This window comes from Botrytis fragariae (genome assembly GCF_013461495.1).
Source record: "Botrytis fragariae strain BVB16 chromosome Unknown tig00000001, whole genome shotgun sequence".
In the NCBI taxonomy this organism is placed as follows: domain Eukaryota; kingdom Fungi; phylum Ascomycota; class Leotiomycetes; order Helotiales; family Sclerotiniaceae; genus Botrytis; species Botrytis fragariae.
The window spans coordinates 3,107,631-3,123,629 of record NW_023500987.1 but is presented as its reverse complement, the minus strand read 5'-3'; the positions used below and the strand labels follow the sequence as shown (position 1 = coordinate 3,123,629).

At 44.3% G+C, this 15,999-nt stretch overlaps 5 protein-coding genes across 5 annotated transcripts; 2 read left to right on the top strand and 3 right to left on the bottom strand.

Annotated features, from left to right (window-relative positions):
* Window positions 1–81: 81 nt before the first annotated feature.
* Bfra_000966 (putative uncharacterized ph domain-containing protein) lies at window positions 82–3,118 on the bottom strand (the record flags this gene model as incomplete). Its single annotated transcript, XM_037331408.1, has 3 exons — window positions 82–696; window positions 821–2,582; window positions 2,646–3,118. 3 exons carry the CDS (start codon window positions 3,116–3,118, stop codon window positions 82–84), a joined length of 2,850 nt encoding a protein of 949 aa, XP_037197741.1.
* Window positions 3,119–4,088: 970 nt separating this feature from the next.
* Bfra_000965 (putative dna polymerase delta catalytic subunit protein) lies at window positions 4,089–9,257 on the bottom strand (the record flags this gene model as incomplete). The annotated part of the gene is made up of 3 exons (XM_037331407.1): window positions 4,089–6,535; window positions 6,559–8,970; window positions 9,023–9,257. 3 exons carry the CDS (start codon window positions 9,255–9,257, stop codon window positions 4,089–4,091), a joined length of 5,094 nt encoding a protein of 1,697 aa, XP_037197740.1.
* A 474-nt stretch (window positions 9,258–9,731) lies between these two features.
* Bfra_000964 (putative pre-mrna-splicing factor slu7 protein) lies at window positions 9,732–11,135 on the top strand (the record flags this gene model as incomplete). Its single annotated transcript, XM_037331406.1, has 1 exon — window positions 9,732–11,135. One exon carries the CDS (start codon window positions 9,732–9,734, stop codon window positions 11,133–11,135), a length of 1,404 nt encoding a protein of 467 aa, XP_037197739.1.
* A 157-nt stretch (window positions 11,136–11,292) lies between these two features.
* Bfra_000963 (putative 40s ribosomal protein s9 protein) lies at window positions 11,293–12,475 on the bottom strand. The gene is made up of 5 exons (XM_037331405.1): window positions 12,426–12,475; window positions 12,234–12,272; window positions 12,158–12,175; window positions 12,003–12,101; window positions 11,293–11,946 (listed from the first exon to the last, which is right to left on the bottom strand). Exons 1-5 carry the CDS (start codon window positions 12,431–12,433, stop codon window positions 11,535–11,537), a joined length of 576 nt encoding a protein of 191 aa, XP_037197738.1. The 5' UTR covers window positions 12,434–12,475; the 3' UTR covers window positions 11,293–11,534.
* A 206-nt stretch (window positions 12,476–12,681) lies between these two features.
* On the top strand, window positions 12,682–13,601 carry Bfra_000962 (putative 60s ribosomal protein l21 protein). The gene is made up of 4 exons (XM_037331404.1): window positions 12,682–12,731; window positions 12,852–12,919; window positions 12,981–13,028; window positions 13,141–13,601. The coding sequence occupies exons 1-4, from the start codon at window positions 12,696–12,698 to the stop codon at window positions 13,469–13,471; spliced, it is 483 nt and encodes a 160-aa protein (XP_037197737.1). The 5' UTR covers window positions 12,682–12,695; the 3' UTR covers window positions 13,472–13,601.
* The last annotated feature ends 2,398 nt before the right edge of the window (window positions 13,602–15,999 follow it).

Genomic DNA, 15,999 nt, shown 5'->3' with positions numbered 1-15,999 from the left:
AATTTGTATTTATACTGCGCCACTTACGCATCAGACTTATTCGAAAGATCAAGCTGAAAGCCAGACACCCAATATCATAACTCAAAGACCTGCGTCTTCATCAACAAAAGTGCTTTTAGTCCGAGCTTCTCGCTCCTGTGCTGCCATCCACGACGGTAACTTATGGCCATCTTCCTCAGGGCTAGTTGAGGCGACTCGACGTGGGTATCGCCTCTTTGGAAGTTGCGGTGGCTCACGAGCAACGGAATTAGTGGGCGAAGGAACATCTGTCTTAGGTTGTTGATGTTCTTCCAGCGTCTCGTCCACATCATCTACCCATGGCTGCATATATTGAGGTGAATCTTCGGTTAGCGGCGTTGTTGGTTCTGATGGTGCCGACACAACTAGGAGACCATCATCTCCAGTATCAACATTTTCCCGAGAATTACGCCTGGGTAAAGGAGGTGGTGGAGCTGTGTGATGCTGCCGTCTGGTAGGTGATTCTGTTTGGTGCCTTTGTTGCAAAACAGGCGGAGGCATTGGCTTCCGCTTAGGCACGGGTATAGGGGCTGTTTTTGTCTTTTTGTCTGGTAAAGGTAAGGGAACTCCAGGAGGAGGTAGCGGTTGTCCACGGCCCATGACGCGCGGCTGGGTTGGTTCCGTTGACTCTGATGAGCTGCCTCCCCTATGCTCATTACGTCGTTGGAGAGCGTTCCACTATAAAGCCAATGTTAGTCTGCATTCAAAGAACATAAGCATACTCAGGATGGACGATTAGTAGTGTCATAAAGTAGATGCACTAGCTAAGCATCGGTCAAAGGGGAATTCATGATAAACTTACACCCCAGGTTTTGGCTGTTGCCGCTGCGTTGGTAACGGCGGCAAGAGACAAACGTTTGGTTTCCGACGTTGACGATTTTGCTGAAGATGTGGTATTCTCACGCTTCGGAGGAGCCAAACCTGTAGGAGTCGAAAATTCTGACTTTATTGATGCAGTACTCAAACTCGCAGGACTGGAGGGGTAAGAATTTATGCTGGATTTATCAGTGAGCAATGATGGCTCCAAAGAAGCTTGTGGTATTGAATTGCTCATAGAAGCTTTCTCCGAATGTGAGGAGCCTCTCGAAGATGATGAGGATTGGCTGCTACTCAGTTTAACAGTTTTTGGTCGACTGGGAGACTCAGTAAGAATTTGTGTAGGGAGTTCTGTCTTTGCGGACAATTTAGCCATAGAGATTGCCGCGTGATCTCCATTGGGAGGGCTCGAAGGCTTGAATGCGTCCGCGTTAGTTATGTCAGTAGTGACCACTGGAGAAGAGGCGTTAGCGAAGGATGCCGAACGAAGGGCTCGTGGTTTGTCGCCCGTCGAAGGTCGCACATCAACCCCTGTGGAAGAGCTACCAGACAATGGGCTGACGAGATTCGAAGTAGATTTTATGCCTTTGCGTGAATGCATCGTAGTCGAAAGGTTGGTATCAAGCACAGGAGCGCTATAGCTCTTTTCTATCTGTGGCGCGGGTGGTGCAGAGTCGTCGTTCTCGGCTTCTAGAATCTCTACCTCTTCTACGTCTCCATCCTCAGCGGCAAGAGTTTCAGCATCATGAGAACGTTCGGCGCGTCGGTCATCTGCCCAGATGCCACCTCTCCATAGCTTATCTACAGTACTGGCAAATGGCGAATCATCCCAATTGGGGAAGACTAAACTTTCAGCGATAACTTCCTTTATCCTATTCTCGATCTGGCGAAGAATCAATGTGTATGTAATCTGCCGCGAGCTCACAATGGGCTCTATTGTCATATCTATCTTTGGCATGGTCTCAAATGTAATCCATAGTCTATTTGAGGGAGGCGGCTTAATTCGGAGAAGAATGTGCCCCTCAATCTTCTTCAAGACAACGGCTAGCAGTAAATCCACTTCTCGAGCTTTAAAGCGGGCGCCAAGCTCAAGGCGAGCTATGGCGGCGACTTCGAGACGAAAGTTACCTGTATAGCGAACATCAGCCTCTACGATAAGCTGCCCATCTACGGTTAAATCCTTCAAACGTGGGTTCGTGATCACTGGTGCTGCCTCTCCCATGTCCACGTTGCGAAGAGTAATTTGCCTTAAAAAGTTGGGAGTTTTGACTCTTGATATCTTCTTGGTGATCTTTGCGCGAACGAAATCCTCAACTTCTGGTGTCTTGTAAAGCGCAAGAAATATCCGGCCAACTAAAGCATTAATCCATCTTGTCTGAAGGTGTTCTTCGGACGAATGCAGCCTCTGGACAAGAGTGATGATATCTTTCACGTCATACTGCAACGGAACCGGTGGTTTTGGGGTCGAGTCCGACTCTTGATTTCGCAGAAGTGCGAAATAGAAATCTTCCTTATCAGAACAATTCTCGGAAAACAAATAGAAGGGTTGAGATGGCTTCCCATCGGCAGTCATCTCTCCAACGCCCTGCTTCCTTGACAAGCAAATGGCATTTCTTTTAATGAACAGTTCTCCTTCTGGTGTAATATCATTCAATCCTGAGTATATGCTAACATCGTGATGTGCCAAAGACACTACGTAGCGAACTTCGAGCTGCTCATCATCATCAAACAGCATTAAATGTCCATGCCTAGCATAATCGTCAGTATACCCTGAATATAACGGAGGAATCGATCTTTTCCGCGGGAATTACCTCAAGACCACGTAAAACACATTGCCGCCCTTTTTCTGTGGTTTCCCCACCGTCTTATTGTCTAATGGGCCATTGTTTGTCTTCCTCTCAAACAAGCTTCTGTACATGCTCTGATAAACGCTGGGACTGGGCGCAGAGACTGTAGTTGATCCAGTGGGGGTCGTTCGTTCTGGAGGCTTTCCATTCACTCCGCCTGGTGAGTATTCCCTGCAAATTGCGAAATATCCAGCAGCTACATCCGCTTCATGGTTGTTGTGAAGTTGAAACTTCTCACCCAGGGATTTCTGTGCGGATTTGATAGCATCGACATCATCACCAGGTCGAGATATTGGATCGTAATCTTTTCGTGAATCGGTGTCGTCGCGAACTGGAAAGGTAAAGTGTGTGTGAAGTAATATGGCTATTACGACGAGGGGAAGAAATGTGAGACCACCTAAGCAATAGATGAAAAGAAACCATATTAAACCTCCCATTATGATATCGCCTTCATGTATAGAGACGAAAAGGTTATAATTAACGGACCATCTCCATGAAATCAAATAGTAAATTCTGGTGAGGTGTGGGAGAAAACAGCATTTGGGAAGTTGTTGATGTTTAACAATTCAATGAAAGCAAGGCATCTAAAACATGTGGCGACGTCAGACCTGTAAACGCCGGGCAATCCTTGGGATACCTTTCCAGAGAATTGTGGACGGTGAATTTGATTGTAAAAAGAAATAATTGGAAAGTTGTGATTTTCCTAGTGTTAATAAAGGCTGTTTCTCTCGTTCATGTAATGTCTCACGTCCGGCATGCAAATTGAAGAATAACTTATTGAGTAGGTTTGAGAGTACTAAATTGGTAGTAAGCTAACAATCATAATTGAAGGAGGGGAATATTGTAGAGCTTGGATAAAAACCTTGATTGAATCCACTACCAGTGCTCACCGGGGATTGTATTTCCATACACCTCACCAGAACGCTAACTATGACTATTGTCTGATAGTCGTAGGATCTAAAAGTGCCTACACGATATGACACTCACTGATGATAGTGAGTTATCTGTGGTGACATTTATATTTGATCGTACGTTATCTAGATACCTGTGGTAGTACCGGTATGTATGGAGTCATTCTTATCCAACAAGATATCACTGTTATACAGGTCGATTAAACTTCCATGATTGCAGTTCACTTACATTCGGTTTTTATACTGTAAAATTTTCATTCTAGATCTTGTCCCATCGTACACTAACTCTTTCTATGTATATCCAAGAGCAAGAAAGGAGATGAGTAAAAGTGGGTCGGTCAACCTTACAAGTTACAGCACCGATATCCATCATTCATAGAATTTCTTTACTTTGGTAGCTTTAAAATATTGTATTTCTAAGATTATGCCTCTGGAATGATATCACAAGATCCTTGAAAGTCTTAAAATTGCAGAAACAAACAAAGAAAACTGCTAACTACCACTCAAGATTTGTAAAATCCACCTCCGTTTCAATAGTTGCTGATAGAGCCTGCATAGCTGGCACCATGAAGGCCCTTTCCGTTTTTAATCTCGCCCTCTGTCTCGTCCTTGTGTAAAATACAGGGCAATCCTTACTATCGCATTTCACTTCCTCTAGTGGAGACAAACCAGAACAGCCCTGGCAAATGCTCTGTATGTCTAGAAACTTCTTTTCCTCAATGTTGAGTCTAGTCTGTAGAGAAAGCATCGACTCAGGAGAATTGGACTGACACTCAGGGCAGAGGAATCCTTCGGTCTCAAGTTTGTCTTTGCAAACAAGACATGATGATGATTTCATGTATGACTCGAGTGTTTTCTTATTTATTGCCAGCTCTCTAAGTTGTCCTTGATCCAAATTAACCTCGAGCCGGCGAACGCGCTGAACTTTGGGCGTCTCATCATACCAACTTCTGACATTGGCACCCATAAGGTTGAAGATTCGTTCTAACGGTGGAATCAAGTTTTTAGAGATGTAGTATTCCGCATCTAGCTCGCTGTGATCGCTGTTGAGAAGTTCTTCAGGCGCGACACAGCGATCGATTAACCGAGCTCCTGGAGCGCCCGTGATAACCACATATGGAACTCGCTCACCATACTGCGGCTCTGTTCGTGCATCTTCCAACATTTTTTTGGTGCTAATAAGAGCTCCTGCAGGTGGTGGTCCTTTGTTACTATACGTTCCAAGCTTGACTTCTTTCGCAAAGCAAAAGTCTTGAATAGATACAGAGCCTTTCATGATTCTGTCGCATTGTTCTTGAAAATAGGATTTCACTTGACTAAGATCAGCTGTGCGAAAGAGTATCTTGAGAGCTTTTTCTTCGATTTTTTGCTCAGCTGGAGTGCCATCACGTCGCACGGTCTCAATGCCTTTCGCATCGAACTCAGGGTCGATTTGTGACTTGCTCTCGTACTTAAAGCCCACATATCGCTTCTTAGCTAGAAGCACGCAGGGATGATAAACCTTCTCGAATTTGAGCTTGACGGGACGTGGATTCATGTTGGTGACCGTTTTCGCAATCTCATTCCCAATATCGAACGCTTCATCTTTGCTGCGACCTTTCAGGTAGACAAATAAGCTGTCGGTGTCTCCATAGACCACCTCTGCGCCCCATCGTTTGACTGAGTGAATAAGTGCAATGGCTTTTTCAAGTGTTTCTCGCCCGGTTTGAACAATACTGTCAGCAATCTCTGAGCACGGCATGCGACCAGAAAATGATGCAGATGTATATCCGTATGTGACGTTGGCAATAAGTTTCAGAGCAAGCTGCCTGTTATTCAATAATCGTTGTAGAGCTTTATCCTCCTTGTCAATCTTCATCCCACTCTTCACCATGACACGAGTTTCAAGGATTTCCCCCAACATTTTAGCTAGGAGACTCTTCCGAATGTTTGGTTTTGCATACATTATTCCATTGGGAGCAACGTTGATATGGTCTTTTAGTAGCTCCAACAACCTGTCTTCCCTTGTATATTCAGTGAAACCCATTTTATTGGTACCTCGCCAGTTTACGACTCGCCCCAGGTACGTCGAATAACAATAGTTATAAGCAATCATAACACTCGGATACAAACTTTGAAAATCAAGAACCAGTAATGGACTACTGTAAAAAGCACTTTGAGGCTCCATGACAAGGGGGAGACACTCCAAAGCATTTTGGCCACCCACTTGTTTTCGGCTAGGGGATATTAAGATGAAATTCTCTGGTTTTGCAATTCGAAACATCAGAGATTCTACCTTAAATTGTGAACCACGGGAGAAAACCGAGAAGAAATCAACACCCAAAAGTCGTGCTTGTTCGCTTGTACGCGAGATCAATTCGTTCTGCTCAAGTATTTCTAGATCGAGTTCTACATGGGACATATAGTACGCGAGTACTTTAGACAAATCCCGGGCCTTCCCGTTGGTATACCAGTTTCTTAAATCGGCCCATGAATAGTGCGGAATCCGCCGGTGAAGTAGATGGAAAACCACATTTTCCAACGTATATTGCAGAAGGCTTAGCTCGGCTCTCATGGCTCTCCAGATATTGATCATATGTCGGCCTGTAACACGAATTGTGGATGTATTATCGAATCCCCATTTGTCGTTATCCTTGCCAAAACGGCCATGGGATTGATTTTTCATACGTGAGAACTCATCACAAAGGTCATAGTCGTATTTAGTTCTTGCCCGTTCAATAAGATACCCCCAAGATCCACCGTGGACCTCGAAGCCAGTCAGGATGTCTGGATCGTACTCCCGCACAATCTCGACCATACGGACGAGCAGATCGAGTTCAGAAGTCTCTACATGCACCTCGAAGGGAACTTGGTTGGATATCCTCTCGGCAATGTTTTCTTCATCAACGGACAAGACCGCGATCCCCGACTTTGATGGGCTAGATTCAGTGCCGTTATTGTCCGCTTGAAAGCAGAAGAAAATACACTGAATCTCATCCTCTTCGGGATTGGGCACAAACCCCCTCGCGTGTTAACATGAACCTCTAGACTCATGACACTCATGTATTGAGCCTCACGTTGAATTTTAATAGTCTTTCCGTTTTGTGTATATTTGAAGCCATACGAGTTCCTTTGGGTTGGGCCATCGATTTGTGAAAGCTTCGCCCCCTTTCGGTGCTTGCTAATCGTGTTGGAAGGTGCGCCCCTCTTCAGCTTTTTAGATTTATCATTCATCTTAGACTCCTCATTGCGAGCCCAAATGTGTACTTTAGCATAGCTAGGCGGTGTTTCTGTAAAAGTCCAAGCCCGAAGACTGCACTCGCGGCGCCGATGATGATAGACTTCTTCGTCTTTAATTCTATCGGGGAGAACAACAGGTCCAAGCCCAAAAGTTGCGTCTGAGGTTGCAGACGGATCAAAATCGGGAAGGAATGGCACACTCGTGCTTCCAAGTTTGAATTCTCTACCCGCCCATTCCCTAGGGCGCTCGGGAACATCTTCTTCCCTGCTGTAAAAGGCATCTTGATGGAGAATTAAGGGTAGATTGAAACTTGACATCGTTGTAGAAACAAAATAGGCTGATAGGGGAGATTGATGATGTGCCAGCAGTAATAAATCGTTACTGGATCCAAAGCTGTCTTTGATTCCTTTGAGGAGTCTATCCTGAACAGAGGAACCTAGCTTTTGAATCGGGCTTGATATCGTTGTGGAGTTTGACATGCTTACAGTCTTAACCAAGTTGTTGGTAGTCGATGCTGGATTGGGAAGAAAAGAAACGTGCCTCTTCGCTTTAGGAGTATCTATATCCCCAAAGCGCTGACTGAGCTTCAGCATTGTGCTCGAATCGTGCGAATCTTTCGTCACAGGGAAATTGAGCGAGTCTTGAGAGGAAAGCTTAGCACCAGGCGGCCTAAGTTCCAAGCTGGTTCGTTGCTCAATGTGTTCATTCCTTGGTCCTAGAAGTGACGTAGGAGATAATTGTAGTGAGGGCTGAGCCATTGTACTGGTCTTCCGCCGTTTCGCGTCCGGATATTCTTGTTCTAATTGTGACCTCTTCCATTCGGGGTTAATGTCTTGGCCCCTGTGGTTGTGAACGCTATCATGATCAGAATCAATCTGACTAGCCAAGTGACTGATTTGTGCAGATTTTGAGGCCAAAGCATCTGCTACGACAGAGGCTGTTTGAGAGTGTACAAAATTGTGATGAACTTTGCCTTCTTTAAGCTGAACTGCTTGCAATTCATCTGATGAAGCAGCATTGGAATAAGCTTCGTCACCAAACATCGTATCTGTTTCAGATTTCGGTAGGGCTTCATCAATATAATCCCCTTTCCGTTTCTGGGAAAGCTCAATCTCTCTCATGATATCCTCATCAGAATCGTAATCGTCTTCATCTTCTTCTTGGCCGTTTGCAAGTTCAACAATAAGGGTTTCGTCTACCTCTCTTTCTCCGCGGTGACCATGCAAATTGTGATGGCCCTGTTCCTCATAGACTGATTGGAAAGCGAGGCGAAGATTATCCGGGTACAAGTCTTCCACCGACTCAAGGCTAGTTTTCACGGAAGTTTCGAAGGGCTTTGGTTTGACGAAAGTGTTGAAAGTTGGTTTTGAAGGATCGCCTCTATTCCGTTCTTCTTGGATGAGCCTTTTGACCATTTCCCTGTGCTCGCCTTCGTGCATCCACCCACCATTCGGGGAATGTCGAGGGTCAGCTGACATAGAAAACATTACCTCAGCTGGGAATGGGCTACTACCAGCCGTTGCATTTGGAATTTTAGACTTTCGACGACGGGTTTCATCTTTCCAAAGACCTGCCATACTTTGTACTAACTTCTCGTCGGGGGCAAAAGGACCAAGGTTTTGAGCGAAGTCATGGTGGAGCAGGCGTGGCTTGACATCCCTTCTATTGAGAATATTTTGGACACAGATATCAACTTCCAATGAACAATGACTAACCCTAGGGAGATACACATCATTCGTAATGAGATGATCAGGTATTGAGCGGTCATGCCAAAGGTGCATTGATGAGGAGATTTCATTATATAGAGGCACTGGACCTCGAAATGTAGCCTTACTAGAATCGACATATCCACACCCATACAGATTGTAGTCCGCCATCCACTGAAGAAGAAATTGAAGATGGGCTTCATATGGTTGAAATACTCGCTTCATAACAGTACCCTGACGCAAAATATCCGCGAGACGCGTCATTACCATGGGATTCAACATGTAAATCTTGAGATAGAAGCGGTATCCAACATGGAAGCCATAGAATGGAACCGCCTTTACCAAGGTAATACGTGCGACAAATTTGGCATTTCCATCATATGCATTGCGACGATAGCTTACAGCCAGGGCATAGTCAATTGAAAGATGAAGTCTGTGGATATAACTTCCAACTACAAATTTATCAGTCATCAAAACAACAATCGAAACTTAGCAAAGACAAACCTTCATCGGGATCGAGGGAGCCTTCATACTCAATATACAAATAAGGAAATGCTCCATGGATATGTGCGCAGACCTTCTGACCTGTCTCCGTCGAGCCAAAAATTCTAATGACAGGTACTTTTGGCCCTTTGTGAATATCGGAAGGTTTGATGTTTCGTTTTAATTGAGGATCAAATTGAGAAGGTGTAGCTTGATAATGATCAATGCAATCGAGACGTACTCGAAAGAGGTCCATGGCAATTGGACGTGTTAGGATGGAGGCACCCAGCGAGAGTCGATGTTGTCAGTTTTCATGACTTCACATTTCTCACCATACCTTCAAATACAAAAGGGAAAAACCGTAGGAAGTGCCGTTCCTGTTTTATCTTCATTCTCTTTCCCACACCACATCTGAGTGGCGCAAACACGAACGCGAACAGTAAGCTACGCCAAGTCACGGGATTAGAGACTTGGATCTAGAAGTGCTGACAGAGCATACCTTATCGCCGCTACCCAATGGAGTTTATCAATCGATCCACATCCTGTCTTTCCTAAATCCACCTCTCTTTCCTACATCCATTTACCTATTCTCTTTAGCCAAATTATTATTTGATACTTGACCGCCTTGATATACAATTTCGACCATATCATCGACTTTTATACGTAGTGTTACTGAAACACCAAGAACTGATGCAATCGTTTTTTGTTTTGATATAGCAAAACCTTTAAAATGCCTCCCGCAGGTACACAACCTCGAAAGCCTGAACAATCTGCAGCAAATAAGGACCAGAACGAGTATATTCCAGCTTTTATTGCAAAGAAGCCATTTTATATCGGCGACGATGATAATAATGATTACCTCGAGCATCAGCGTCTTCAAAAAGCCCAATTAGATCAGTCAAAATGGTATGATCGTGGAAAGAAACTGGGTCCTGCAGCCACCAAGTTTCGAAAAGGCGCATGCGAAAATTGCGGAGCAATGACACACAAGGCGAAGGATTGTTTGAACAGACCCAGAGCGAAAGGTGCCAAATGGACTGGAAAGGATATACAGGCAGATGAAGTTATACAGGACGTTGATTTGGGATGGGATGCGAAGAGAGATCGATGGAATGGATACGATGCGAAAGAGTACAAAAGCGTCACAGATGAATATGCGCAGCTAGAAGAACTGAAGAAGCAACTACAGAGTGGTCATAGCAAAGATGGAGAAGAAGCTGATGAGGATGGCGATGATGATGGCGCAAAATACGCTGAGGAATCAGATATGGGAAGACATCAAAGTACATCGACGAGGCAGCTGAGAATACGCGAGGACACGGCAAAATATCTATTGAATTTGGACCTGGACTCGGCGAAGTACGACCCAAAGACTAGATCTATGGTGGACAGTGGAGCGACTGCTGATACGGCTGCGGCGCTGGTTGCGGAAGAAGGATTTTTGAAAGCTTCTGGGGATGCCGCCGAATTCGAAAAGGCACAGAAGTATGCCTGGGAGTCTCAGGAAAAGGCTGGTGACACAAAACAACATTTACAAGCCAACCCTACTTCTGGCGAGTACTATAGAAGAAAGGAGAAGGAAGAGGCCGAGACCAAACGACAGGCGCATAAAAAAATGCTTTTGGAGAAATATGGTGGAGACAGCAATCCTATGGCTGCAAAGCTTAGGGATGCAGCTGTCATGGAGTCTGAAAAATATGTGGAATATGATGAGACGGGTGGAATCAAAGGAGCACCGAAGGCCTCTGCGAAGTCTAAATATCCTGAAGACATTTTCCCCAACAATCACACATCTGTATGGGGAAGTTGGTGGTCTAACTTCAAATGGGGCTATTCTTGTTGTCATTCGCTGGTCAAGAACAGTTACTGTGTTGGAGAAGCAGGTAAAAGTGCCTTTCAAGATGCAGAGCGTGCTCGAATAGGAGGTATCTTGATGGATGAGGACGCAGAAGAGGCCGAAACAGCAAAGAACGAGGTGGAAAAACCTTCCGTTATCACACAACAGACGAAGAAACGCACTGCGGAAGAGATGCACTCCGGTGTTTCTGAGGAGGATATGGATGCATGGAAGAAGAAGCGTATAGCAGCCGACGATCCCATGAATGCTTTCATAGGGAAAGACGAATTAGTGTGACCTGCAGATTCAATAAATAATTAGACATTTTTTTCGAACATTGAACTCATCACTGAATATTTAATCTCAAGCCGCTTTTAATTTCCCAAAACAGTTCAGAGGGATAATCCCAGAAATCGAAAGACAAGTTTTGGTACTTCGATAAGCTGTGTGTAATGTTGTTGAACGCATACCGATATTGATTCTTCGATCAAGTCACAGATTATTCTTTTAATGACATATTCTGGGAACAACAAAGTCATTAAAAAAGTGATCATTAATAATTCATCATGGAATACGGCTTTTATTTTGTAGCTCGACGCTGAGATGTCTGCTTTACATGCGTAACCGGCCCTAACCCCTGCTAAAGTGTAACCCTCATGATGTAGATAGGAAATATTTTGGTATCAAAATGTTCCTCTATTCCTCATCCTCTTCCTCGGCATCATCGTCCTTCTTCTCGGAAGCCTTGGCCTTCTTTCTGCGGACACGACCTGGGCGTCCACCTCCGAATGGCGAGCTCAATGCGAAGTCGATGTGCTTTTGGGAGTCGAGACGGACAACGAAGGATGGAACGTTGACAATTTGCTTACCAACACGGATGTGTCTTTGACGGATGAGGACACGAGCGTGATGGATGGACTTGGCAAGACCGAGCTTGTAGACACAGGTTTGAAGACGACGCTCCATGAAATCCTCGATCTTCAAGGCCAAAACGTAATCGAGCTTCATGCGGGACTCGTCGAGGACACCGACACGGACAAGACGACGAATGAGGGCGTTACCTTCGAAAAGTCTCTTTGGGTCCTTCTCGTCAAGGGTGAGCAATTGACTAAATCGAATACGTTAGCACATTGAAACCCTCTTGAGTTGAAACACTTTACATACCGGGCAGCACGACGAATCTTGGAGAGAGTCAACTGGACACGCCAGACCTCACGCTTGTTGCGGAGACCATACTCTCCGACAATCTTCAATTCGGAGTCCCTAGGGAATAATCAGTGACTTGAACAGAGCAAGCTCTAGAACAGTGGTCCACTTACAAACGAGCACTCTCGAAGCTATAAAGTTGTCAGCATAAATTACAAAGCGCAAACAGGTAATTGATGAGGTACTTACGGACGACGTGGGACCTTGTAGGTCTTGGAGTATGAACGTCTGTTCAAAAATATTAGCAAACGAACTCAAATTGGCCTTGTTGCGATCGAGGTGATATTCCCAAAGCAATTCGATTCAAAGCCAAAAAAACTCCAGATAATTTCGAGATCAATCGAAGTAAATCTGAAGCTTCAGAATATGGACAATACGTACGGGGCCATTTTTGCTGATACGTCGAGTCGATTGTCGTCGTGAGGTTGTTGATCGCTGGCTGTAAATTTTGTTCCTGTAATTTTTCGATGTTCCGGAATTTCAATTAGGGCATTTGACCCGAGCTACCACCAAAGTGGGAAGGCGCAAAATTAAGCGAAGATTTTTGAAAGTTGGAGTTGCCGATACCAGCGTCAATTTGCAATAGAAAGATTATCGACAATTTCTGAATAACTTCGACCTCCCTCCGAATACCCATCCTACATCGACAAAATGGGTCACCCAGCAGGTCTCCGCGCCGGTACTCGGGTGAGTTCATTATTTTCCATTTAATTGCACCATTTGAAGAGGATTGCTACGGCCACAGCTGTGAACTCGATGCGACGACGGCAATTTTGAAATCGAGAGCAGTAACTAACACATTTCCAGTATGCATTCAGCAGAAACTTCAAGGATCATGGTATGATCAAGTTGTCGACCTACTTGAGACAATACAAGTATGTAGAAGTCCATTTCTACGCAATTTCGAAAAATCGCAAAATGCTAATTAATTTTCAGGGTCGGTGACATTGTTGATATCAAGGCAAACGGTGCCGTTCAAAAGGGGTCAGTCAAAAACATCAATCATATATAAATTTCCCAGGCAGAATCGACATGGAGATTTGCGAGAAGACGGTGGAATTTGGGAGGACGAATTCGTGTACTGACTTCTGTTCAGTATGCCCCACAAGGTTTACCACGGAAAGACTGGTGTCGTCTACAACGTCACCAAGAGCGCCGTTGGTGTTATCATCTACAAGAAGGTTAAGCACAGATACATCGAGAAGCGTGTCAACCTCAGAATCGAGCACGTCTCCCTCTCCCGCTCAAGAGAGGAGTTCGTCCGCAGAGTCAAGAAGAACGCCGAGTTGAAGAAGCAATCGAAGGCCGACGGTACCCACGTTCACTTGAAGAGACAGCCAGCCATGCCAAGAGAGGCCAGAACCATTTCGATGAAGGATAACGTACCAGAGACAATTGTACCAATCGCATACGAGACGACTATCTAAGCTCTGGGCTGGGGTTTGTTTGGGTTTCTTTGCGGGATATGATACAATGAGGGTCAGAGGCTTCTAGCGTTGCATGATAAAAATTAAATATGTGCAATACCTTCAAGAATCTGATAGGTTTCCAACAGCATCCGATGACACGCATGGCCATGTGTTTGCAGCAAATTTCAGTGAACAACGATTTCATTTATTTCTTCTTCTTCCCCATCTCTCTATCCCTTCGGAGCCGTATTTGTCACGCTTAGGTAGAAGATTTTCCACTTCTCCGAAGCCCTCACAAGTGTTCCAAGAACAACCCCAGTCGAGTTTGGCGTTTGATCATCCAGAGTCTCCTATGTTCTGGATGCAGCCTCATTTGAATACATTACAATCCCCCTACCACATTTTTTTTTCCTTCTATGATGCATGCTACCAAGCAGATCTACGATGATTTCCTACACTTGTCTCACAGTGTTGAGTCTAGATCGGTGCTGTTTACATGATGTTTCTTACCCTGGTGTGGGTGTTGAGAGAATGAAAATTATACAACCAACTTCCATGTTCCTTGGACGTCAAATGAATGTGATTTAAGTGAGAAAAGTAATGCCGAAAGCATAGCGGCAGTAGAAATCAACTAACAATATAATTCCTTGGATTTGCGTATGATCTATCAAACCTGTACTCCACACATTGGTGGTGTATGATCTACATCTGGCACCTGTCATGACAATGCACCAGAAAAGATCGGTACTGGCCGAGGAGGCGAGAGATCCAGCCGCGTACAACTTAACCCTCTTGGTGCACGAATTTGCGGGGGGGGTGCAGCATAGCCACGGTCAGAATCTGAAGGGAGGCGCGTATTTGTATGTACTATCACATAATAGATAGGGAAGAGTTACTAGGTAGCTACTCGAGGTTTGGATGGGCTCTAGCAAAGATAGTGGTAATGAGGATCGAGCCGTAAGATTACGTCCTCGAGAATCTCGACTTGCCCATTTCAGTCTTGACTCTTGAATGGAAGGATATCAGAAAGTAAGATGGTGGTGCTATGACTTACGGAGTCGTCTGAGGAAAAGCCGGCAAAAGAAGAAATGCGAGACAAAACTATTCGGGACTTGTGAGTTCAGACCTTCCTCATAAAGCTAATCCCTGAGATGGTAGATACCGGATACTAGGGACCTCGTACCTTCCGAGCGTTCCCTTGTTCATCTGATGAGTGATGAGAGTGATGAGAGTGATGAGAGTGATGAGAGTGATGAGAGTGATGAGAGTGATGAGAGTGATGAGAGTGATGAGAGTGATGAGTGATGAGCTGACACAAGTCAACATATCGAATGGAAATGTGATTCATGAAAGTTAAATCAAAGTCTTGGGAGTGTCAAGGATGTGGTTTATTGATTGGTTGATTGATTGATTGATTGATTGATTGATTGATTGATTATAATTGTTGAGATACTAGGTAGTGAGAGATATTGATATTGACAGGTATCTATTGATATCACCAAATTAACTGTGTTTATTCTATTGATTCATTAGATAGGCTCGAATAGGATAGTAGTATTGTGCCTACTGTACCATCATCTACCTAGTATCAACTTTCCCCCTCTTCCATCACTCAATAACCCCTAATAAGAAGTGCGGAGTACGATGTAAGATGTACGATGTACGATGTACACCAACCACTTGCATGCATGAAGTAAGTCTGAATAAGTCAAATATGCATACAATCCGTTGGAGAACCTAGACAGATAGATAGAATGATAGATAGATGGATGGATGGATGGATGGATACCAAGACAGACCCTTTTAAATCGAATGTGAGGAGATGGATGGTGCTTCTCTTCGTAACCCCCTAACAATACTAGGTAATTAAATGACAGTTCAAACCTCTGCATCTACATCTGCATCTACATATATACTACAACTCGCATAATCGTATACTTGGATCATTACATGGCATTATTATATTTTACAAGATGCTACAAATGGTCTTTTTTTTTTCTTCTAGGGAGTAATTCATTCTCTGTTCCTCTGTTCCTCTGTTCCTCTCTTCTTCTTTTCCCTTTTCCTTGCTTTTCCCTTTTATTTTTTGACTTTTCCCTTTTCTTGTATCCCCCATCCGAGTGGGATTTTGATTGGGTAGTATCATCCAGCGTTTAGACGTATGACGCCGCGTCGTTTTCCGTTTTCCTTTCCTGGCAAATCTTAGAGATTTATTATTATCTGGAGTATCGGAAATTCATACCCCGATCAAACGTACCTCGATAACACTGTACGAGTTACGAGCACTAGCTACACTTTCTCCCAACTTTTGATTTTCTCTCAACTCTCTCTCCCTCTCCCTCTCCCTCTCCCTCTTCCTCCTCTCTCCCTCTCCTAACCCTTCAAAGGAGCAATCATAATTTATTCAAACTAAGTACTTACTTTTTTCCTTTTCTTTTTTCTCTCTCTCTTATTCTTCCGACTGTTCTTCTTTCTTTTTCTCCTTACATCCATTTCTTCCAATTTTTATTCCTCTTGTACTTTATCAAACTTCAATCCCTTCCTTG

Coding starts and splice junctions, on each gene's coding strand:
- Bfra_000963 (XM_037331405.1), bottom strand. Junction 11,947..12,002: donor AAGATTCGTCGTGCTGCCCG/GTATGTAAAGTG, acceptor TATTCGATTTAG/TCAATTGCTCACCCTTGACG.
- Bfra_000962 (XM_037331404.1), top strand. CDS start 12,696: ATGGGTCACCCAGCAGGTCTCCGCGCCGGTACTCGG. Junction 12,732..12,851: donor GTCTCCGCGCCGGTACTCGG/GTGAGTTCATTA, acceptor ACACATTTCCAG/TATGCATTCAGCAGAAACTT. Junction 13,029..13,140: donor AACGGTGCCGTTCAAAAGGG/GTCAGTCAAAAA, acceptor ACTTCTGTTCAG/TATGCCCCACAAGGTTTACC.